General features: G+C 41.0%; 1 protein-coding gene across 1 annotated transcript in view; it reads right to left on the bottom strand.

Annotated features, from left to right (window-relative positions):
* Window positions 1–17,034, bottom strand: part of triob (trio Rho guanine nucleotide exchange factor b) — a 106,096-nt gene that overhangs the window by 29,249 nt on the left and 59,813 nt on the right. The window contains 19 exon segments of the mRNA XM_069143219.1: window positions 534–635; window positions 776–966; window positions 1,313–1,424; window positions 1,565–1,657; window positions 1,906–1,995; window positions 2,415–2,484; window positions 2,635–2,744; window positions 2,951–3,017; window positions 4,031–4,146; window positions 4,533–4,727; window positions 5,156–5,278; window positions 6,772–6,887; window positions 7,058–7,172; window positions 7,286–7,435; window positions 7,791–7,883; window positions 8,004–8,102; window positions 8,760–8,879; window positions 10,609–10,775; window positions 11,653–11,848. Of these exon segments, the coding sequence (XP_068999320.1) occupies window positions 534–635; window positions 776–966; window positions 1,313–1,424; window positions 1,565–1,657; window positions 1,906–1,995; window positions 2,415–2,484; window positions 2,635–2,744; window positions 2,951–3,017; window positions 4,031–4,146; window positions 4,533–4,727; window positions 5,156–5,278; window positions 6,772–6,887; window positions 7,058–7,172; window positions 7,286–7,435; window positions 7,791–7,883; window positions 8,004–8,102; window positions 8,760–8,879; window positions 10,609–10,775; window positions 11,653–11,848 (2,325 nt within the window).

Here is a 17,034-nt window from a genome sequence, read left to right as displayed (position 1 = left end):
CAGACATACACTCGGATTCTTTCTCTCAGTCAGCTGAAAAACCAACACATATCTATAGACACCATGCATAAAACATTGCTTCTGACTCACGCCGTGAGAACTACCAAGTTGCTTGTGAGTTTGGATTCTGACCCATCGACTGTGATGCTAATGTTTCTGTGTGATGAGTGAATAAGTAGCAGAAAGTAACACTCCACCCCCTTACATGGACTGAACTTTCTTGGCTGAACAAGGGGAACTATGTAGGATTTAGTGGAGGCGGACTACAGACACGGAGTGACTCTTGTTCATGTGTGAACACCTTGACCACTCCTACAGAAGAGAAATCATATGAGGCTCTTTTACACTTAACACTGTGCCCGAAATATTTGGCTTTGAGTTGGAACTCGATCATTTAGGTCAGATACTGTTGTAAAATATCTAAAAAAAAAAAAGGAACAGACTGTTGATACTAAATTGTTAATGCGATATAAACATTTGGAAATGTAAATAAGAATGCGGGGAAATATGTATTAATATTAACATGGTGATACCTTGAGAACAATCTTGTTGTCTGAGGTTGGCGTCCTGCCCACCCAGAGGGCAAACTTACAGGGATCTCCCTCCACATGTTCGGTCACTCCAAGCTCGGACGTCTGATGGGATTAAAAACATGTCAGCAAATTTTTATTAAACATGGACAAAAATGTGGATGTTTTTAACCCCCCCAAAAAAGCAACATGTGACTTGCAAAAGCCAAGAATCCGAAGATTTTAGTCTGATAAACATTTCTTACAAAGAGCTTGCTCTTGTAGAGGTATTTGCTGCGCCCGTTGGAGTCTTTTACTTCTTTGCTGAAAACCAGAGACATCTCGAAGAGGAAGAGGTGTCGGTCACGGCCCTTCCGAATCAGAGTCTTGGGATCCCATACCTGGAAGGACTCCTGCAGTATCAACTCTCCCTGGGAGTCAATGTTCCCGTCAAACCCTGAGGCAGGAAACAAGCAATTTGGTGGCGTTTACATGGTTGTGTGGTACATACAAATGTTTTCGTGGGTGGCAAAAGGAGGTAAGTTGAATGAAGTTATTTGTGACTCACAGCTGAGTAATTTGTGCTCAATATTTTTTTTTTTAAATGACTGACAGAATTCCATTCAAAAAACACAAAGTGAAGGTTTAACCACTGGCAACATTAGGAAAAAGACCATTGAGCAGGTGTAAATAAAAAAAATATGTGTTCACTGAATAGCCGACAAGTGTGTGTGTGTGTGTGTGTGTGTGTGTGTGTGTGTGTGTGTGTGTGTGTGTGTGTGTGTGTGCGTGTGTGTACCTACCATCCAGCATAGAGAGGTGCATGGCATCGTTGGCTCTCTTGGGGACACTGAGCATCACTTCAAGACCATCCTTGATCTCACCTTTTCCCTCCTCACAGCACGTCAACAACTCCTACAATCGAAGCAAACGCACATAAACACCGTGACATGAACACATTAATAATTCTGCTCTGTGCATAATTCTGTCTGCCAAAATGAATAATGTTAGAGCAGGTAGTCTTCCTTTGAAATTCATTTAAATGCATGCTGTACCTTGAGAAGCAGCTGGTATTTTGTGATTCTCTGGACTGGTTTGATTAGGTAAGAGGAGATGGAGTTAGCAAGACGGTGCCTTTGTTGGATTTCCTGTATATCAAAAAAGGGAAAGAGATACTCATCTTACACAGGCTGAGATCTTCATGATTCTCACTCATGGATGACACAGACAAACCGTGAGACATAAACAAATATATATTTGGAAGAGAGTGAATCTCATTATAGGAACATTCTCTGTCTCTATTTATACTAAACTAATGAAAATGAGAAAAATGTTGAAAAAAGCACTCATCTAAACATTAATATCATAATCTATTATTCATTAAATATATACTTACATCAAAATAGGGTCCAGCATGTTCTAGGATGAGCTGAGTTGAGTCTGGCTTGTTTTTACAGTAGTTCACATACATCTGGAACTTATCAGCCTGTTTCAGGAGAAACAACATCAGTACTTTACTCAAAAGATCAATCAAGAGTCTTCGAAAACCTTAGAAAAATAAAATGTCTAATATTCTGTATGTCTACTGTACTGTATATGTTTTGGTATTTAAACACAGTTAGGACCAAATCTCTTAAAAAAAAAGTGTCGATGAAAACACACACATCAAAACTATTAGGGAACAAATTTGAATTTGTAATTGCTGAGGTTTAAAAGTAAAAGAAAAACAAATACAAACTGAAATATGAATATAAATGATGCTCCTTTCTTTGTATTGTATGTTGATATGTTGAACTGTTGTCTCTGGCATGTGGCCGAATTACTTTTTCTGTGAGTTTTTAAAACTGTGTGTAAGTTGTCTGAATCTGAATATTAAAGTCACAACATGTACAGTGTCTCTCTCACCCAGGTCACAAAACAATGGCCGACGTCCTCTGGAAGCTGCTCGTACTTCTCCAGCTCCTTCAGGAAGATACTGCACAGAGACAGAAAGATGGGAGAGGACCACGTTTTATACATTTACTGCTCCTCAGAAATCATTCCTGCAACAAATGTATGACTTAAAACTAATGATTGATGTTGATGTTAGAGAATACAAAAATTCTCAGATCACTGCGCCACTGACTTGTGATGAAACTCATAGAGGTCCTGCATATTCCCAAAGATGATGTGTTCCTTGTTGACAATACCAGGAGGGATCTCCTCCACGCCGCTGGTCATTTCCCACAGGTAGGTCTGCACACAAACACACATACAAACACACCAGAGCAAAATCAATTAAATATAAAAATCTCTCTGAAGTACCTGAATAACAAATCCCAAGATAAAATGTGACAAACTGGAGAAGTGATATTTAACCATGTTAAAGAAAAATGTTGACGCAGACTTTTAAACATTTTTAAAGTGAGGGATTTTCTGTGTGTGTTGTCTACAATACTTACATCCATACACTCTCGTAGGTCTCTGACATACGCTTTCTCTGTTTGAATTAGCTCAGCCATTATAAACCTGAAAGGACACATTAAGAGAGGAGACAGTGATTAACATGAATGGTTGACGTCTACAGGCAACAAAAGGAGTCATCAGAAAAAAACCGAAGACTGGTATCTACTCATTAAAACAAAATAGTATTTAAAATGTTTTACTTGCTTTACTGTTTCTACATTTTTTTGAAGCTACTGTGGTAAGTGTTACACATCAAATACAGCACGGCGGGATGACCAGGCATTTGCAAAACATGGCAAACAACAAATGTAATCACAAACCCATTAGGCTAACAGAAAGTGGTCTTAACATCGGTTATTCCAGGTTTAATGTACTTAATATATACACATTCTTGTTGTGCCTAATAATAATAGATTAAGCTGAAAGTAGGATGTGTGTGTGACTTAAACATTTTGACATGCAGTCACAAAACAACCTAAACAACTATTCCACTACAGCATGTCTCCAATCATAGAGGTCAGACACATATTGCAACGATTCTGTAGGTGGATGCATTATAACTCCCTTGTGTCTCACTAATGGGTTGTGAACACATGTACTATAATTCACAGGCTGCTTATTGGCTCCCTCCTGGAACAATTTCCATCATAAACCAATAAACCATTTAAAACTACTTACCACAGATTGTCTACACAACACCAGGAACACTGAAAATGTTGTGATAAATGCTCATAAAGTAAATTACAACTCTATGCTGTCATGCAACATAAACCCCATCACCGTTTCTCTACATGTCTGCTTGGATTTGAAGATTTCAGTGCTCACTGTGATGTCCTCCTGTTCTGTGGGTAATTTGACATTAAACTCCACATTATCACGAACCCTAACAATATGAAATGAAAACTTGACTGCAGCTATAAAATGTTAATGAAACTGAAAAGTAATATGTCTTTGCTATATGTTTGCTGAAAATAACTGCATCAATCATCGAGGCCTATGCGTAGGAGGCCTGTGATTCTGAACAGATGCTGGTTAGGAGATGATGATGTGCCGGAAATAACAGCTTTTGCTCTTACTCTTTCCTTCGCGCTGATTTCCTTTTCTCCTCGTTGAGTTCATGGGCAGCATCCCTCAGCTTGACCTCTGACCCTGGAGCACTGGCCGGGATGATGTCCAGTTGCAGCTCCTTACTCTGAAAAACACAGGAGGACAGCGGCTATTGTATGGTGCATAACAGGCAGTGTGGTTATTCAGTAGTCAACACACTGTGATTTGTCTCAGCAGAGGGGGGATGGAGTTTGGATGGATGCAGTGACAGAAGGTGAGATTTGGCGATCTGACCACCTGGTAGCTGCAGTTGAACCAATAAAGTTGATGTAAATCCAGAAGTAGGTGCCTTTTTATTATCTAATACAGAACATGTAATGTCTGTATGTCTGTTTATCAGGGTCTCTCTGGTCTAATCACACAGAATAAACCCAAAGACTTCACATACAACAGATAGATGCAGTTTGTCAGTCCAAAATCATGTGAAAGAACAGATTTCATGAACTGATATCATTAATGGTAAGGACTCACAGCCTTGTTGGAGTCAGATGAAATGCCAAGCGCCGTTTCCAGGCAGGTTCGGTATTTGTCCATGCGGAGAGAGAAGTCCCTGTAGCGCTTGTCCACTGAGGACACCCATTTCTTTATCTCCAGGGCATGGGCGTGGCCCTTGTCACAAAACCCATCGGCCAGCTGGATCAACAGCTTTACCCGCTCTTTGGTTTGCTGTCAATAGAGAGACATTCAGGGAGGGGACAGAGAGAGGAGAGAGATGGCAGCGCCGGCGGAGGTAAGGTAGATGAGAGAGAGAGAAAGAGAGAGAGAGAGAGAGAGAGAGAGAGAGAGAGAGAGAGAGAGAGAGAGAGAGAGAGAAGAGAGAGAGAGAGAGAGAGAGAGAGAGAGAGAGAGAGGGGTGTTAGGAATCAGTGTGTTGCTTGATGGACATAATAGCTTGTTCACTAACCACAATAACAGTGACACAGCAAAGAGGAAACAGGACAATGCACTGCCCTGGGAATGGGCCTCACGGCGGAGAGCAGTACCATGCAAACACACACAGACAACACACCAAGCAGAGCAACAGGCAGTAATATACGCACATAGCCTCAATCCATCCTCCTTTGTTATTGATAAATAAACAAACACATACATACCTTTGCTGTGATCTGGAAGTCTTCGTGCTCTTTCAGTAGCTCCTGTGTGTGGTGAATGCTCGACCCGGTGGACGTGTGTGTGGACAGGTAAAACTCCCCAGTGTCGTGGATCCACTCCAGAGCCTGAGGGAACAACCAATCGCAAGTGAGTACACAGACACTGCAGGGATTTGAGTTACACAATGTGACACAGTCTCTATTAACTATCCAAATCTGAACACCTGGTCTAAGCCAGTATACTTATAACTCTATGAACTGCAATTAAATTATGGCTATGAGATGAGCATATATAATTAACCTACAAATTTCAACTGATTGGGGTTTATGTGACATTTTCTACCCCATAGTTTCCCTCCTACCTTTATAATTTCTTACACTCGCATTTATTGAAACTCAGGGTTAGAACAGTTAACATCCATATAAATTAGAAACTATGGTGTGACAGAGGAATGATATTCTTATAACACATACGTACCATGCAGATGCCATCGATTGTAAAAATGTAACTAGTTCACACGTCTCCAGAATGTAATTTCAAAATGTCCTACTTAGTTTCTTTTTTTGAAATTTGTTTGTGTACTTTAAAACTGGGCCTGAGGGTGATACCTCCCTGACCAGCAGTGGCAGAACTGGTCCAGTCACACTGTGAGACCATAAAGCATTTGGGCCGTGGGGATAAAACCTGGATAGCCCTAGAATAGCCATGTCCTAGAAACATGCATGATGTCATCTGATTCTATTGGCTAAAATAAATGCTGCGTGTGTGTGTGCTGTGCTATCCAAACACCTCAAGAGGGAGCCAAGAGTCTGGTACATAAAGATAAGAGTTAAGAGCTCAAGTGTCACAGTTTCTAACTCACTGCCAGCCGTTAAAGTCATGTTTAAATTAAATATGTCCAGAAGTCAGGTCAATCTGTAGACCATGAAGATGTCCTGGATTCGACTGTAAACAATACTCTCCAAACTCTTCTTAAAGATCTTTCAGTCTTTGAACAGTAACTGATCAGAACCTTGTTTGACTGAGAAATACTGAGTGTTTTTGAGACTCGATTTATCCTCCTTGCTCAAATCTCTTATTCTTCAATATACATAGTTTTCCAATTAAAATCCCAGAGGTCGACATGCCTGGGGGGGGTGAAATGAATGGTTGGAGACATATTTTTGGAAATGCTTTGTAGTAAACGTAGTCTTTAAATTTACTGGGCCACATAATGATAGCCGTCTGATAGCCAAGACGGTCATTTTTTGCAAATGTCTGCCTGCTGACATCACTTCCAGTATATTTGAAATGTATCATTACCAAGAAACGCAGACTGGATATGTTTTCAAAGAGACGAAACAAGATGAAAGCTGCAGCTGTATGCTAACCAAGCAAAGAAAACATCCTGATGTACTTTTCTACTTTCTCTGTCTGTAGTGAATCAAAACACCACAATGTGCTGATGCACTGAGCCTGATGATCCGACTGTGCTTATCCTGGTGCACGCATAATATGTACAGACACGCACACACACACACACACACACACACACACACACACACACACACACACACACACACACACACACACACACAAGCACACACAAGCACACACAAGCACACACAAGCACACACACCTGTTTGGCACTGCGTTCAAACACAACATATTGCTGGCACTGGTCCAGCCGCCGCTTCCTCATGGTCCAGAAGTGGAGCACTCTGTTCTCTCGCTGCAACAACTCATTCAAGATATCTGATGAAACAACACGAGCACATGTTCATTCAAGAAGTTTATTATCGCATATCAGCTTCATTCATTTATTAGTCTGTGAATAAATAGTATGAATAGAAAAAAAGTTCAAGGAGCCTTTGTGGAGATAAGATGCAGAAATGATGAATGTTATTACCGAGTTGTCTACTTACTCTTAACCTGAGTCTCCGGGGCTTTGACGTGGGACAACATGCCGGGCATGTTGACACTGTTTCTGTGCAGGTACTTCAGGAAAACATCAGCGTTACGTCTGGCTAATGTACAGGCCTGTCGGAGTGCAGAAAGAAAACACTTGTCATGTACAGGGTCAGCATTTTATCCCTCTAACTAATACAATAATGACATATATGTAATGTATTTTCTTATTTTAAATAATCCACCTTGAGGAAGGCCTCTTTCTGCTCCAGATGTTTGCTGATCATGGGAGTGACGTGGTCCGACTCACTGTTCGGTCCCAGTTTATCAGCACCACCACACCAGTCTTCTTCTCTCTTATATTCCTGCTCCAGGCTTTCTAACACACTGCACACCTGAGACACAGATAACACAGCACATACTTTCATGCAACCTGTGCAAACCTGGGCTTCTGCAAAACCCTCAGAGCAATTTTCTAATCAGAGCCTGATTCTGCAGGTGCCGGCTTTCTGGGACTAATGATGCTGAAAAGGGAAAGTCTAATTTCTATAATCCATTTTTTTTAATCATTTTCACTCAAACTAAACTTAAGGATCACACGTGACACACTTCGACACCAACTGGTGGCACCAACTCTCTCTCTCTCTCTCTCTCTCTCTCTCACACACACACACACACACACACACACACACACACACACACACACACACACACACACACACACACACACACACACAGAGTCAAAAGTACCTGCTCAGACGTCTTGTAAAAGGCCACAGAAGCATTAACCAGCTTAAGCCTGTCCTCCATCTTCAGCATCAGCTGCTGCCAGTGGTCTGCCACCTTCAAGTCAAACAAAACGAATCAGTTTGGCACCTACAGCTTTAAGAGAGCTACTGCACAGCCCACATTGATTTGATTTGTTTTCCCTCAGAGACGAGTCAAATTGCAAGTGAACAATACCTTTTCTGCACAATCTCTGATCATATCCATGTCATAGTGGTTGGCCTGGAGCAGGGCCTCAGCCTTCTGCTGCACCTGCAGCGCACTCTGATGGGTTTTCTGCATGAAGAATAAGGGTGAGACAAAAAAACATGAATTTTAAGAAGGATATGAATCTCTATATCACAATGATTGCTTTGAAAATGCGACCTTGGCTTCTTGTTGGCCCCCACAGGGTAGTTTGGGAGAGATTTGAGGACTACTCTCACGTAAGCCATAATCACGCACACAGCTTTCCTCAGAGTGTGAATCTTTGTGTGTATGTGAGCTGTGTAGAAGTAGGTCAGGTACCGGCCTGCATTAAAATGAGCCACTCTCGATAAGAGTTCAAAGAAAATGCACTCTGCATAATCAGTAGTAAAGAGAAGAAGGAAATAAAGGAGAAAGGTAAGCAGGGAGAGCAGAAAGAGGGAGGCAGAGATATTATTTATTCATAATTCTATTTCATGTGTGACTGATGAATGTGAAGGAGAGGAGGTGCAGACACATGTGAACCTGAAAGGAGTTTTAGAAAGGCAAAAGGTTGAAGGATGAAGGGCAACGAAGCAAACCAGAAGCAGGAAGGTAAACCTGATAAAAGGGGAGAAGAAAAGAAGTGATGGGGATATGTATGAGGAAAAAGAAAGTATGAAGAGTGTTAATACTGCTTCGGGATTCCTTTATTAGAGAAAGGAAAGGTGTGAAAAAAATACAAATCTGTTCTTATTTTCCTTTTACCTCTATTGCATGTTGAAATTGTTCATGTTCCTTTTGCAGCTGTTCGGCTTCTTGTAATGAGCTCGCTGTGATCAGACCGGCATTCAGCATAGACTCTCCATTACGGATCCAACCCAGCACCTACAGAACACACAGGGAGAATTTTTTCTTTCATTATAATTATTATTCAAGAAACGAAAGCCTCTTGAAAGACATACAGAAAAAAAGGGACACGCCATTTTCTAAAAGGTGTCAGATGTTCCCAAATGTCTTACTCTTCTCTCATTTCAGCTGCCGAACATCTTCATTCGTCGCTTTACTTATATTTACTTTATTGCTTCTATCTCACACAAGCTCTTTGCTTTGCAGCTTCACTGCTCCCATTTCAATCTCTTGTCTCTTATCAAAAGCTCACCCTGCACACATTCCTCATCCTCCCTAGTCTTTGCCTTTTCTCTCTCCTCTGTATGTAATCTCCTCATCTTCCACACACACACACACACACACACACACACACACACACACACACACACACACACACACACACACACACATACAGCCAGATGCACTCAAAATCCCTTTAGCTCAGTTCTGCTGGCCTAGTTCTCGCCAGAGGGTAGCCTCTCAGAGACACCCCCCCCCTCTCTCTCTCTGACTCAGCAAGCACACCTGCTGTGTGGGTGACGGGCAGAGCTGCAACTGAAGCCTGCCTATAAAAGAGATGCTGCAACGCGGCGCTGACTGCTGTTTTTCAGCAGCTTCAATGGGGCCAACCTTTCCATTACAGTTGAAATGTCTTGAAGCGGGACAGGTATGCATGTTAGTTATTTAATACCAGAGGGGCTGTGTGGAAATGTGACGTAACTAATGCGTGAATGACTACAAAACTGGATAAACAAACAGCAGCAATAATGCGTTAAATATAGGGTATGACTCCTTCTTCCAGAATTACATTTATATTATATCCCAATATTTGATCATACAGGCCAGGCCACAAAAAGCAAACACACATAAACAATAGCACATTTAGCACAGTGGTAATCTCCGACCAGGATTGAAAGGCTGCTACAATATTCATAAATAAATCAGTAGCATAAATACACAGGCTACAATTGCCAGATTATGGCTGTGTGAAGCTTGAGTCTAACAGGATTCAGTTACTTTTACATGAGCCCCAGTGTGAGCCCCATTTAATACAGAATCCATTATTATATTTCAAACTGAATGTGTTATAGCCACAGAGCCTATCATCAATAAACAAGAAAGAGTACAGACACTTATGGTCTGGACTGTATCGCTGTCTCTCTTTATACTTTGTCAGAACATCCAGGTACGTATCAATGTGTAAAGAGAGACTTTGGGGCAAGAGACAGAATGAGCACAGTGAGAACAACACAGAGAGAAAGAAAGACAGAAGGAGCAGAGGGATTGTTGACACGCGGTGAGTCATCCACCCATGGTCATGTACAGACAGAACACAGTGTAGCCTTTTAGCACACACTCTGCTGAAACATCATGGTATGCTGTAGCAACAAGCTTTCCACTTGTCTGTCTGACCTCAGAGGGAATGGAAATATTACAGATAGCTCTGAATGTGTTTATTTCTAAAATGCAACACATCCATATGTAAGCACATGTATGACATCTATTTCTACTTGTATACAACTCATAATGTGCTTTAAGTCTCCAAATGTTGGCAAACACTCACAGACTGTGTGAGGATAATGCAGTGATTACTCCTTTGTACCGCCGATCTTGTTTTTAAACTGCTTTTTTAAACTCCGCCTACACCATTGAATCACTGCTGTCCTACTGTGTCATTGTTGTTCCCTGTTACACTCTCTTGTCCTTTCCTTCTTCATGTATGTACCTGTTTGACTTCGGCCTGTAGATGCCTTAACTGGACGCACTGCTCCAAGTGTCTCCTGTGCTGCTCTGCTGCCAGGTCCAACTCCTGCTGCTTCTCGTGGAGAAACTCCAGAAGGTCCTGAACCCGTGTGGCCATGTCCACATCTCTGTCGCATAGCAGCTCCACACCTGCAGAAAGTGGACATTTCATTATGTTACCAGGAAAATCGATCGCTCTTCTTTTCTTCCAAAATATCCACTCAATAATTTATAGTCTCTGATAAGGATTGATGAGTATGAATAACGAGATATTGAGTGATTCTGCACACATCTCTGCCTTAAGATAAATCCCGACATCGAAATAGAGGGAGAAGTCTAAAGTATTAATGAGTGTACTATTTATTACATTTACCTGCATGTACAGAGTAAAAGCAGCCATAACTTGATGGCTACAGATTTTACATTTTGAAAATGATTCATGGTTGACATAAATAAGTACAATTTTTAATAACCTAAAGCTGTGTGGGCAGTACAACTGATGTCACGGACTAAATTTGTACATTTCCTGCAATGACCTTTAAGCATAAACTGTACTCACATTAGTCCTGCAGTACTTTCCATAGCAGCACTGTGTAACAAGCTGCATGACCAGCCATGCTACATAACTTCTGTCCCGAGGGAAGATACAGAGGTCGCTCTTGCACATACAGTATCATTACTTTGACCATGTAGCCTCTTACATCTGGCCAACCATCTTATTTCTCTGCACCTGTGTCCTCACCGACTCCAACTAGCACGTGTTGCTGCTATTTGCAAATGAAGTTGAAAGGGAATGCGTAGTTCCAACAGATCCATCCTACCATATGCGAGTATATATATGAATGTATGCAAGTGATGCATTTATTCTGTGCCTGAATAAATACGTGCAGCAAAGGTCTAGCTGGCTGGGGCTGAGTTGCTGAAGACATTTTAGCGCATGTCCTAAACACGCTAACCACTCGGACACTGCGTTGGCCTCTTTAGATAAGCACTTTAGGTTTGAATGTATTTCTATTCTCCGACTCACCGGACGCCTGAACCTCTGTGACATACTGCAACAACTCTTGTCCCTGGTGGATGACGTCAAAGGTGAGGTTGTTCATTGTTAGCGCTTTGTCTGCATGGTGCTGTAGTCTCTGTTCGGCCAGTGTCAGATCCTCCGTATCAAAGTCGTTCATCTGCTGGGACAGTTCCTCGTTCCATGACTCCAGGTCTGAGATGATCTGAGAGGTGGAAAGGGGTAGAGGCAGAGAGAGTAAGACATAGACGAAGGGTTAACTCGCAGAAAAAAATGGCAGGGAAAAAAACTACTTTTTGGGGCAAATTTAAGGAAAGTGAGCAGAGGAATGATGTTCAGCAAAGGTTTGGCTGGCTGGGAATAGAAGAGGGGCCTCATTTATACACATGTAGAGTGCATCCTAACCACTCAGCTCACCCCAAAATCATAACTAGAAATAGGACCGAGATACTACAAACATGATTACAAAAACAAATTTAAACTAAAATGCCCGCATTTGTTTTGCACTTTTATCCAAAGTGCCTTACAACTAGCCTCTCCTTTACCTATTCTCACACACCCTCACACTGATAGCAGCGAGCTGCTGTGCAAGGTGCTGGTCTGACAACCGGGAGCAATTTGCTCCTGAGCCACAGCTGCTACTTTTTCCTATGAAAAATGACCTTGCATGCATTTATTACTTCATTTAACAGTGAAAGGGAAAAGTAGTTTCTGCCTGAACCTCAACCCAGGACTCTGAGGTTTCATGGTACAAATATTTCATACCTGACAGAAAACCACATGCCTGTCATCTAATTATCCATACAACATTTTGATTATGACTGGCAGAACAGATGTACCGAGATGTCAGCGCTTGTCTCCGACTGCCCACACACACTGAATCATGATACCAGGAGCACCTTGATCCTGGCACCATTCAGCCCTGTCTGCTTTAAAAAAAAAATAAAAAAAAAATAAATAAATATATTTAACAAGGAGGTTTAGTCTCGACTTTGTTTTAGAATTTGTCCTCCACTTGCTCAGGGTTAAATGTAGTTTCAGTAAACTATACATTGTCTGTATTTATTGTGAGTGAAGAGAAAATCATGCCTTTAGGCAGATTGTTATTTGAAACAGTTTTTAATTACCATTTCCCCCTTTGAGTATATTTTATTATAATTATCCTGAACCTATTATTTAGGGCTGTGCATTAGATTTAAATTTACAGTACTCTAGCTGCAACATAATTCATGTAGAGAAAATCAACTTTCAACATTCATACTCTCAGCTACTTTGGTTATATAAGTTCAGCTGTTCAGCAACCTCCCAAACACATGGGAAGAATGTGTCAATTTGAATTTACTACAGAGTAACTTGAGTTACCGTGCCCTGACAAGTGGTAAGTAATGAAAATATGTCACGCAGTAGCTCCTTACAGTGGTAAAATTCAATCTGTGTGCATAAATGAAAATGAGATGCTTTTGGCAGCTGTCCTCTTCAATTCATAAACTGCTATCTCGTGTGTTTGAAAGTTTCCAGCAAAGAGGGAAATTAAGCCATAGAACATGAAAGTCTTGTGAGTTTCAGTGTGATACACAAATTCAAAAATATGTTGAAAGGAAGAGAGGGAACGTTGGTTTTTGCATGTTTTTAATCATATCCTAAAACAGGACAGCGATGAAAGTAAGAAGCTTGCTAAATTGTGATCTTTTAAGCCAAAGCCATGTATGATTTCCACTATCTCTTCTTGTTCTTCTCCTGGCTAAAACTGATCCTGTCAAAGTATTGTATAAAAACAGAGTGCAAGATATATATATATATATCTGATTTATGATGTAGCTACACTGTACAGTCATAAAAACTGCAAAAGGATGGTGGTGCATTTTAGCTTTAACAATTTACTGTAGCCAAAATACTATTTAATCACACCATTTGTGATATGCAAATTTAGTGAACACCAGACAATAGCTGGCTAAGAGTATAGCTATCAGTGTTTATTATCAGATTTACCTTCAAACACCGGCAGTCTCTAAGCTGCAGTAAGTTACACGATGAACTATTTTTTTTTGTAGGATTTTGTCATTGGTGCTACCACTGAAACAATTCCAGTGTGGGCATTGACTGTAGGGTGTGGTTGACAACAAGGGCTTCAAACTTTTTTTCACAGTTATAGAAATGAAGACACAAAATGTCAAATTCCAGTAGCTAGTCGTTTGTATTCCATCAAGCGATGTGATACATCAGTCTGTGTGGTTTCATGATATGGTTTGCCAAATATTGGCTTGCATAGCTGCAAACTGAAGCTAGTTAACTGAGCTCATGTCTGAATGGCTACAGTACAAAAACCAGTGAGATGAAAATGCCTATAGGTAGATACACTGATGGTACTGTGTTCAGCAACTGTGATCTAAATAAAAAAATTTTTTTCCATCAATACAAGTTGCAACATGTGGTTTAAGTTAAATGGCAAACAACCACGCCCATGGTTGACAACACATTTTGTCTATAATGTATATTTCAGTATTCAGCTTCCGGTTTTTCCTCTCCCCTTTCACCTTAAGAATGATGATGATTAGACCACAAAGAAAGAAACTCTTGAACAAGGTCAACTGCAAATCTGTTAAAGTTGTTTTACCTGTTATTCAAAACCATAAAGACATCACAATACATGGAAGTCTATTTCATAACTGGAAGGCCATTATATTTATACAAAAGTAAGCTTAAACCTTTTTTGCACCAAAGAATGTTATTCTTTCTCCACATCAAAACGTGTGCTTGCCTTATGACACGGTGCTGCAGGAATTTACATGCAGAGAAATATTCTCTGTATACAGTCAGAACTTTTTAATAATCTTATCAAGCCATTTCATAGCAGAGTAATATACAGAACATTTTTTTTTTTCTAACCAATACGATGAGTTTACAAACCTGGAAACAAGGTGTAACAAACTTACCAAGCACTCATTTGCACTGTGCTTCCCTCTCCTCTTACAGTTGAGTAAAATGCCCTCGGTGTGCAGAAAGACCATTTCCTTCATCTACCAGGACAACTAACTAAAGGAGGAGGATAAGTCTCCCATTTGATGATTTTTTTTTTATTCTTCGTTGGCATGCAGAGATACAGAGCTTATCGTCAGAGAAGAAAGTACTGAGAGATGATTGGATGTCTCACCTCAACTCGTGCCTTCACCTCACAAACACACACACCCCCAGTAAAACCAGGAGGGAGTGTTGTGGTGCATGTGCATGTGTGTATGTAGGGACAGGGCGTGGAGGGAAACAAATGCCTCCTCCACCCATCTTCATGCTCGAGCAATGTGTCATTAATCCTGTGTCTGTGTCTGTGTAGGCGTACTCCAGTGTTCAACGTGGGTGATTAGGAGGTTCACCACAATTCCCTGACCTGACACGCAGAGCTAACGTGAGACATATCTGTTTCTTTGGATGTAAAAATACAGACACAACAGATTTGAAACCAACTACAGACCATCTATTAGCACATGGTTGAGGTTACTTAATCCATGAGCATGTGATAAAGCACCAAATACTTCAACATGATGTGAAATAATGTGCAATAGTTTTCTTATATATCTGACAGTTTTCAAGAATCCAAATTTTAATGCACATTTTTCTGATGAGAAATTTCTCATGTAACTTTTTATTGAAGTTTACAATACCACGGTGGTTCAATAAGTTCAGAGACTGCTACTGTTGCACGTGAAGAATACGCAGCACCTTGACACGCACGGAGCGGGAGGAAGGTATAACCTTAATGAGTAAGTGTTACAAATTTTGTCGCTTGATCAATACCACATATGTTTTATGTGAGCGCGAAAATGATCAGAGGCGCACATCAAATTTTTTGTCAAACTCTGGAAACTGGCAATTGAGTTTTGAGTGACATTTGCATTTCCGAGGTGCAGAACATCACTGTCCAAAACCAAAAAAGACACATCAGGTCAGGAGTGCAACCAGGTGGGTTTTCTTCAGCATCCGCAATATTGTACGCTGTGAATTCATCCCCCGGGGGACAGACTGTCAACACCAAGTTATTCTGTGATATTATGAGGTGTCTGAGGGAAAACATTTAGTACAAATGACCTGAACTGTGGCGCGATGACACTTTGGTTCTCCAACAAAGCACCCACTTACAGCGCATTAAAAACTCACAAGTTTCTCACTCACAACACCATCGTCGCTCCCCACCACTCCGACTCACTAGATTTGTCTCCCTGTTGCTTCTTTCTGTTCCCCAATTATTTATCACAAACTTTGATGTGCACTCTCTGCTCAAGTTTTAGGTACTTAAAAGAATTGCAGAAGCATCCGGACCACTGCTCACAAAAGCGTGTAACTCGGGTGCCGAATTTGATTTACGACAAAACCTGGAGTGATTACTCACGAGGCGAACATCTTCTCTGTGCTATCTGCATGTCACGGTGCTGCGCTCTGTTCGCGTACAGTCTCTGAACTTATTGATCTACTTTTGTATCGGTGTTCAGCGGACAGTGGCACCACATGTAAACAAAATTATTATTTTTTTTTTTTTATGAAACACTAAAAATGTATCCGCATAATCATCTGGTCATGAATGCAAACAAATGTTGCTTGGGCTACAATTATCTATCCATCCATTATCTATACCCACTGTATCCTGAACAGTCACCAATTAACCTGACATGCGTGTTGTTGGATGATAGAGTACCCGGAGAGAACCCACGCAGGTACAGGGAGAACATGCAAACTCCACACAGAAAGGCTGCAGGCCGGGGTTTGAACCCAGAACCTTCTTGCTGTGAGGGAACAGTGCAAACCACTGCACCACTGAGCCACCAAGCTGCAATTATGCACAAAGGAAAAGTCAAGAAATCATTAGAACCATTAAGAGTCATTCTCTGGACTTTCAAGGCAATTCACCAAGTAATGGTCAAGATTTATCATATCAAGTAACCAAAGTAAAGTCAAATTTCACTGCATTTCCTCTCAGCTGTTGAGATATTTCAGGCAGGATCAAAGTGCGGGGCCATCTGAGCAACATACACTCTGACAGTGTCGTCCATAGAGCCACACTAGTGATGGGATTAGAATTGAAAACCAACTCGTCTTTTGACTTACATTATCTGCATGCATACAAGCCTACATCTCTGCTCTAAGCTTTAGCCTCAACAGTGCCAACATTCAACATGGTATGGCTCAACAAATCCAATGTGATTGCCATGATAAACATCACAAGAAACATAAAGAAATATTTAAAAAAGGGTCTTCATCATCTGAGCACCAGCTGAGAAAAGCATTTACTCTCACAGTGGGATGCAAAGGCATCAGCAGATACCGTGTAGCAAACTGCTGGTCGGGGAGGAGGAACAAAACTGGTATGAGTCAGTGGATGAGATGCATCAAGTGGAACTAAAT

This window comes from Embiotoca jacksoni, unplaced genomic scaffold, assembly GCF_022577435.1.
Source record: "Embiotoca jacksoni isolate LCO1_2020_lvr unplaced genomic scaffold, fEmbJac1.0.p SCAF_11, whole genome shotgun sequence".
Classification (NCBI taxonomy): Eukaryota; Metazoa; Chordata; class Actinopteri; family Embiotocidae; genus Embiotoca; species Embiotoca jacksoni.
This window is presented reverse-complemented; position numbering and strand designations above follow the sequence as displayed.